The sequence below is a fragment of the Austrofundulus limnaeus genome, unplaced genomic scaffold, assembly GCF_001266775.1.
Source record: "Austrofundulus limnaeus strain Quisiro unplaced genomic scaffold, Austrofundulus_limnaeus-1.0 Scaffold82, whole genome shotgun sequence".
Classification (NCBI taxonomy): domain Eukaryota; kingdom Metazoa; phylum Chordata; class Actinopteri; order Cyprinodontiformes; family Rivulidae; genus Austrofundulus; species Austrofundulus limnaeus.
The window spans coordinates 2,035,438-2,043,713 of NW_013952484.1; the positions used below are offsets into that span (position 1 = coordinate 2,035,438).

At 39.5% G+C, this 8,276-nt stretch overlaps 2 protein-coding genes across 3 annotated transcripts in view; both read left to right on the forward strand.

The window, feature by feature from the left end:
* Positions 1–371: 371 nt before the first annotated feature.
* LOC106519795 (nicotinamide/nicotinic acid mononucleotide adenylyltransferase 3) lies at positions 372–6,244 on the forward strand (the record flags this gene model as incomplete). The annotated part of the gene is given in 3 exon segments (XM_014011605.1): positions 372–544; positions 4,384–4,466; positions 5,808–6,244. Coding segments are annotated over 3 exon segments (672 nt in total), but the record flags the coding sequence as incomplete, so codon positions are not given.
* LOC106519796 (retinol-binding protein 1) overlaps positions 5,932–8,276 on the forward strand; it is a 7,170-nt gene continuing 4,825 nt past the window's right edge. Inside the window, exon 1 of one of the 2 annotated variants that reach the window (XM_014011607.1) lies at positions 5,932–6,019. The gene's annotated coding sequence lies outside the window, so the exon portion shown is untranslated. The remainder of the gene's footprint in view (positions 6,020–8,276) is intronic. The other variant, XM_014011608.1, reaches the window with a different exon arrangement.

The window sequence follows — 8,276 nt, forward strand, 5'->3', positions numbered from 1 at the left end:
CTTATATCAGCTGACCTGCCTCAAGGTCACTGTTAGATTTATTATGTGCTGCACATCTGAGCTGTTTTTATCCTAATTTTGCTTAATGTTTCAGTACAAATGCATGTGTTTTAAGACTTCGTACAATTTGCATCTATTTTTAGTTTAACTCACTAATCAAAGCTTTAGCTAAACCCTTTAATGGGTTTAGATAAAGCATCATGTTTTGATCAAGCATCCTAATCTCCCAGTTACAAAAAGATCAGTTTAAATGTTTATCTTCAAATGTAAGGTCTGACAATTTGTGGTACAGCTTCAGCATCTCTGACAAAACACTGTATCTATTTTAATAGCAGCTACGCAAATCTTCTTTTTCTTTAGGCCGGTATGAGGTGGTGGGAGGCATTGTGTCTCCGGTGAGTGATGGCTACGGGAAACAAGGTCTTGTACTCGCCAAACATCGCATCGCCATGGCAAAACTGGCGCTTCAGAGCTCCGACTGGGTCACGGTTGATGAATGGGAGAGTCAACAGCCAGACTGGACGGAGACAGTGGTCAATATGAGGTAGGGAAACTTTTTTTTTTAAAGTTTAACCTGCCAGGGGGGGTTATGGTCGGGTTAAAAACACAGGTGTCAGCGTAATAGAGAACTGGGGGGGGGTAAAAACAAAACTTAAAAGTATAAAAAAAGCAAGAAACTAGGAACCAAAATAAAATAACTGGACTGGATAAGGATGAAGCTGAACTACAGTAAGCCTAAACTAATTAATGACACTACGACAAGCAGCAAAAAGGATATGGCTGAATAAAAAGCTTAAGTAAAGCTGGGGATAATGAGGTGAGTGGATACAGGTGAGTAAAGGAGGAACAGAGAACACGAGCTTCTGTAGACATAATTAGGGTAACTGAGAACACGGCAAAATCTCTGGCAAAGGAGAGAACTGAATTCAAAGACCCATTTCTTTCATTCCATTTCTTCATCAAGTCATTAAATTCTTCCAAGAATAAAATGCTTATTGAAGCAAATGCTAGCCAAGCAGAGCAGGTGAGGTAAACACAAAAAGTAAAGGTGAACTTCAGTACAGAACATGGTGATCCAGATCTTGAAAAGCCTGAAAATTTAGATTAAAAACACAATTAAAACCCAAAGGGTAGATGATTCAGTGGTTATTCTACAAGGAATCATTCCTAATCAAAAAAGGGTATTTGTGCAGAAAAACTAAATGATGTTGCTTTGAGTAATGAAACACCTCACTGTGCCCTTTGTCCGCCTCAGCATCAAGGGAAATGGAGTCTTCTCTCACGCTCTTCCTCCAGACATCTGTAATATTGACTCTCTTACGATCTTCAAATCACAACTCAAAACTCATCTGTGCAAATTTGCCTTCTGACTTTCATTCTTACTCATTTAGTTTTTAGTTTCATTGTGTTTTTATTGTAAATTTGTATTGTTTAATTTTGTGTTTTAGCTTTGTAAATATTTATTATTATTATTATTATTATTACTTAAGATATTCTGAATATTTCCTGAACGTTCTTTGCTGAGTTTAATGCTAGCAACACATTCTGAGGCAGTTTTCATTTAATGCTGCATGGATGTATTTATTTATTTACCAGCCTTTTATTACGGCAACTTCCATATTTATCCAATGTTAATGTTTATTAAAATTATAACAAGTTCCCAAATTAGAAATTTTAACATCAGATTTGCCCGTTTTAAAGGGATCTATGATTAGTTAACATTAGACTTTATTTAATAAACATATTTTAACTGTAAAACAAAGACTGTAAAATTACTGTAGGATGTTTAGTTTTTATAATCTTTAAAAGTTTAAAAATATATTACACCGACGGAGCCATTTTATTTACACACAAAGCATTCTGGGTAAATGATGACGTGGATATGTCCTTGGCGCAAGGCTGTGAGCGAGCTATATCCACCCTGAAGGTTAATCTTGGACGATATCTGACGATCGACTCTTTTAAATGAAACCAGAGAGCGTTGACAGAGAGGAGAAGGTAGAAATGACTCAGTCTGTAACTGAAAATATAGATGGAGGACAACAGAGCTGCTTCATGGAAGAAGAACTTCAGCTTAGCCTGTTAGCTTTAGGATTAGCCCAGATGCTATCACCATATATATGTATTAGCTCAGTGCTACACATTCTCCTCTCGTCACCGAGGTCCTCCATCCACATGACAGAGAGGAGAACACAAAAATGATTCAGCCTGCAACTGAAAATATGGATGGAGGACCTCAGTTTAGCTTGTTTGTCGCGCTAGCGCCGAGCTAATACATATAAGTCAATGTAGCATCGGCGCTAGCACAAAGGCTAACAGGCTAAGCTGAGGTTCTTCTTCCATGAAGCAGCTCTGTTGTCCTCCATCCATATTTTCAGTTACAGGCTGAGTCATTTCTACCTTCTCCTCTCTGTCAACGCTCTCTGGTTTCATTTAAAAGAGTCGATCATCAGATATTGTCCAAGATTAACCTTCAGGGTGGATATAACTCGCTCACACCGAGGACCTATCCACATCATCATTTACCCAGAATGCTTTGTGTGTAAATAAAATGACCCAGTCCATGTTAAAATATATTTTCAAAAATTTATAAAACTAAACAGCCTACAGTATTTTACAGTTAAAATAAATGTTTGTCAAATAAAGTCTACTGTTCCAACTAATCAGGGATCCCTTTAACTTGTGGAATAAACATAGATCAGATTCACTGACAATGCTGTAGCAAAAAGCTGTATGACCCTTGGTAACGTATTGCAATCTTTGCATGAGGACATGAACAAGAGGTGATATAAAACTGATAAATTAGCTCAGGAATTTGCAACTTTTATGACTGAAAGAGCCGTGTTTACCATCTCTCCTACGAAATACTATTTATATAGAGACACAAAATGTTCTTTAAATCAGGATAATAGATCAAACTGTTAAGTTTCAGTCATTAGTTGTCACACATTTCCATGCTTTCCTTATATAAAAACCTGCTGTACATTAGAACAGCATCACATTCAGCATCAGATCTACACCATGAGTCCGAAACTTACTGAAACAAAGATGGCACTGAGCCAACAAACCCTTCGCTCGACAACTAAACTCAGCGATTGATCTCTTCATTTTAATCCCATTTTAACTCACATTCAGCTAAAATGCTGACACAAAGCTGGCTCCACTGTGCATGTATAACTATTGATTTGTCTGTTAACACAGGCAGCACCCCCCCCCCCCCCCCCCCCCCAGTCTGCTGCAGAAATGTTTCAAACTGATTTCAAATATCTGGACTAAAAGTACCTTTTTTTTCTTGAGAGTGTCTGTAGAACCACCAGTTTGGCAGCGTGGTGGATCAGTGGTTAGCACTGATGCTGCACAGCAAGAGGGTCCTGAGTTCGATCCCTGGTTTGGACCAAGGGGTCTTTCTGGAGTTTGCATGTTCTCTTTGTGCTTGTGTGGGTTTTCTCCGGGCACTCCTGTTTCCTCCCACAGACCAAAAACATGTACAAAAGTTGCATTTAAGCCCTGGCCTCCCCTGCAGTGAGCTCAGTTGGATTGGCCTGGTTAAATATGGGTTAATAAATAAATAAAGTTGCAGACCCCTAGTTTAGCTTGATGAGCCTAATAAAGGCTCTTTAATAAGTTGAATGTTCATCTCCTGACATTTGATATTCAGGGAGTAATTTATCCCTTCGATAGCTCTTGTTTAAACTGATGTAATTCTTTGTATGTTGGTCACTTTTTTTTGACAGCAGATTTTATAAAATGCAGCTACCTGTTTTCTAACAGGATCATTTGTCCTTTGCTTTCGGCGTAGATGCCTAATCAGTCAAACTCCCTACCATTTTAGATAAAAGTTGACCCAGATTCTGCCTCACATCAATCATTTCAACCATTTTGTTTCTCTCCCTCTGGCTTTTTATATCCTCCCCTCCTATCCCTCCTCCCTAGTTATCACAAATCTCCTGATAAGTGGACCCCGTGTGCCCCTCTCAGCTGGCCGTCTCTAAGCCGTGTTTGTGCAACACGTGTGCTGATCAAGGCGTGAAATGGACCGTTGTCCCCAAGGCTGTTAGCTGGCCACGTCACACGCCACGCCATGCCACTCACAAACACACAGGTGCACACAGTCAGAAGGACTGGAGCAACTTTAAGAAGCTTTGTTTGAACAAACACTGATGTGTTTTTTTTTTCACTCATCTTTCTGAGGTCCTCTGTTAGTCCTCCTGTTGTTTACTTCAGTTTGAGAAATAAGGAAAATTACTGTAAGATCAATACAAACTGTAATGATGCAGTAGAATAAGACAATATTTTAGCAGGTAAAGAACATTAATGAGACAAATACGTTTATATTTGATCATGAATTAATAAATTCTCTTTCTTCTTCTTGTTGTTGGTCAGGTATCATTATGAGCGCATTCTGAAAGATTATGAGCTGAGGGCAGGAACACACAGTGACGCCAGTGGGGACAATAACGTCTCAAGTAAGAATCATATATTAATGAAAACAGAGTCATATCTCTTCCAGTCAGTTTTTTTTATTTACCTTTGACTGTGACCTCTTCTTGTTTTGGGTGACCATACCATAAGGTCAGTTTTTCGTTTTAGTCCAGCCTGAAATATTTGAACCAGTTGATATTTTGAGCAGAAATCTCTGGACTCAGCATTCGTCAGCCTTTTCTGCTACCTTATCCGGTCTTGTTCTGGATAAAAAGTTGACAACATTAATTCCATTCCTTACCGTCTTAGCTGTTCTTTGTGTTTTAAAGGCCACTTATCCTAAATGGTGAGTGTGTTAAAGATTAGTCTTTAGATTCAATTTGTCGTTTTGGGCAGGCCAATTTAGCAACCTGCAGCATTTCCTGCAGAATTTCAATGGATAATATTAGTTTAATACTCATTTTCAACAAGCTCAGAGGAAGGATTTCTATCAATCCCACATAAAGCTCCTGTGCTCCATGTGTGCAGAGTAGAAGCTTTGTGGTGCTCTGTGTTCTTTTAAAGTATCTGAGTAGTTTCTGAATGTACCATAGCTGCTTCCAGGACCGTTTTCACTGATAATTCCTGGTTTACGTAATTAATATTTGAGGAGAACGAATTTATTGTTTTTCCCTTGACTTCAAATTCTATTTTATACAAAACATTATAAGTTTGTCTCTGTATCTGTCTCTTTTCTTTCTCGTAGTTTGCATTTTAGAGTCATTAAACACAGATTCAGTGTTTATTTAATAGTTTTAGAGTAAAGAAAAACTGCCAGAATAATTTGTGTTCCATCCATTTCTCTTCAGTCCTTTTTCTTGAGCATCTTAAAATTTGCAGAAAAGACGGGTCAGCTTTAGTCAAACATTTTTATTCTTTTTGCCAGTCCATTGTAAGTTCTTTTATTGTTTTAACACCACTGCATACGAGCTCAGCATTTTGGCTCTTCAATAGTATGAGCAGTCAGTCAATCACGTAGTATTATGGTGTATTTTTGTAGTTTGATTGTGGATTAGCCAGATGGCAGAAATCCAATGGAATATTTTCACATATCCAAAACAAGCACCACTTGAGGATTAGGCTTTTGCTGTTGCATTTGCATGGAAAAAGGCTCAAGAAGAGTGGGTTTAGAAAATCACCCAGAGGGCAGAATATTTTGGGGATAAAAACATTTGAAGAAATCAACGGATGAAAATTGGTTGATGGGTTTATATAAAACAGTACAAATCAGGGCTTGAGTGGTCTGATTAGATTGTTTTGTAGTTTTTTAACTATGAGAAGCTTAAAAATATTCAACATCAAATCCTTGTGATTATTTTTCTGTCTTCCTCTTCCTCTCATGTCAGTGCCATTCCCCAGATTGAAGCTTCTGTGTGGAGCTGATTTCCTGCACACCATCAAGATTCCTGGCCTGTGGCCGGACGATCACGTGGAAGACCTGGTAGGCCGTTTCGGCCTGGTCTGCGTCAGCCGCGGGAGTCTGCAGCCCGAGCGAGCTGTGCACGAGTCAGACACGCTGTACCGCCACAGGCAGAATATCTTCCTCGTGCGGGAATGGGTGAGGAACGAGACGAGCGCCACCGAGGTCCGTCGGGCGCTGAGACGCGGCCGGAGCGTCAAGTACCTGATCCCGGACTCTGTCATCGAATATATTCGAGGGCACAACCTCTACACGGAGGAGAGCGAGAGGAGAAACGAGGGCACAGTGCTGCGGCCGTTCATTAAACAGGCTCATCAGCCGATAAAGTGTCTGAACGACTGAGCTGGGGTCGGATTTATAAAACTTGCGTACGCACAAAACGAGCCCAGAAACTTGCGTACACCACTTTTCACGCCAAGGTTGTGATTTATAAAATCCAAACTTGAAGTGATAATGTGTGGTGCCTCACGCCAGCTCTGACCCATGCGTACGCTCATTTTGGAGACGTGAAGCTGCGACACAGATGGTGAAGTGAGGAATTAGGGTAACACTGTGTCATGATCACTGTCCTTACCTTAATAATCAGACTAAGATTTTAGATATTTAGCTTTTTTAACAGTAATATTTATGCTTCTGCTGCTGAGCCATAAGGATCTTTGAAATAAAAAACTTAGATCTTAAATAAAAGTTCACACATCTCCATCAATCTCCTTCCTCCTCAGACGACCCTGACCCACAGACCCCTCCCCGACAAGAGACATTTTAACAGCACAACAGCAAAAGTCATGCTTGGGTACTTGCGCAGGGGGCCTCGCCAGTGTGGATGTTATAAAAAGTTTTCTTTTTAAAGTCCGTATTTCTCACACGCACGCGAGGCTGTTGGGGGGGGGGTCAGCTGCCAGGAAGGGGATGATGGGGTTCAAAAGTGATGAACTTATTTCTAACTTTATCTGACTTATTTAATTTTATTTATTGTTTTTATCATCCTGCAGGCTCTGAGAGAAAATTAATTTGAAGCTGAGTTTTTGAAAAAATCATTAGATTACTCTAAACATCTGTAAACCTGCAAAATGATGGAAAATCTGTCACTTAGACATTCTGTTCACGTGAGCAGCTGTCAGCACCTGTCATCCTCCAGTCCAGACACACGGCGGAGCGTGTCTGAGCCAATAACTTCTTTTGACATTGATCAGCTGACTGATTTAAATACATCTTAACATTCATGAGGTACTTTACATTGACTGTTTATGGTTGAGTGTGGGCGTGTAGAGGGCAGAACCTGCGGCCGGACCTTGTGTGCAAACTCTGAGGTGCAGCTGTGATCTATAAAGGAAAGGTGCACAGAAACATGCATAGCTACGCACTGTTTTATAAATCTGTTTTTTTGTTGTTGTTGTTGTTTTTGAGTGTACGCCATTTTCGCCTTTTGGCCGTACGTTCACTTTTAGTATGGTTTTCACGCAATCCTTTATAAATCTGACCCCAGGTCTTTTACCCGTCACTCCTCAGCCAGCACAGCATTTTCCCAAATATCTTCTGACTCAAGCACAAGTGTTTTAAATAGCAAAACTCTTTTTAAAAGTCACTTATGCTTCCTTAAAAATAAGGTCTTGCAGTTTTTGCACATCACTGCAGTTTTATAAAATAGAATAAAATGTGTGTATTTTATGTGATTTTGCGTCGTCGATGTTTTTTGTCATCCTCAACTTCAAGTCTCAGTCACCCTGTTAAAGTTTTGCATTATTGCATTATTATTTGCATTATTAGCAACAATCAAGATTTTAGACCAGATTACATTTTGTTTTGACTGTTTAATTTGAATTAGGACCAAAAAGACTAGAAAAATTATTTATCTATGCAGTCACTGTGAGAAGCTTCAAATACACCAACTAAACTACGGTAAATTTGCTGCAATATGAAGCTTTTTAAAAGACTGTTGCACAAGAAAAATACTGATTTAAAAAAAAAAGAGAACTTTTTTTTCTGCCTGAGTGCACAAAACGCCAAGAGCTACAAGTTCACTGGTATTTGTGTACATGTTAGCATTAGACCGCCAAGATTTTGTTTGTAGACTGTAATCAGTCTTTTCTCCCCTTTCTTCAGACTTTTATGGATTTTGTTGTGGGTGTCTGTTCTTCCCAACAGCAATTCATTCTGGATCCATTCAGTCGCCCCATTATTCCTCACACACTGCCTGTGAGCCCGATATTATTTCCACCCGAGGATTTAAAGTAATCCTGACAGTTGCTCAGCTACTGGAGGTGTTTTCCCACTCAGGCCAATGAATGAAATTGCTGGCTGGATGGCAGCCTCTAAATATAATGATTTTGTGTGTGTGTGTGTGTGTGTGTGTGTGTGTGTGTGTGTGTGTGTGTGTGTGTGTGTGTGTGTGTGT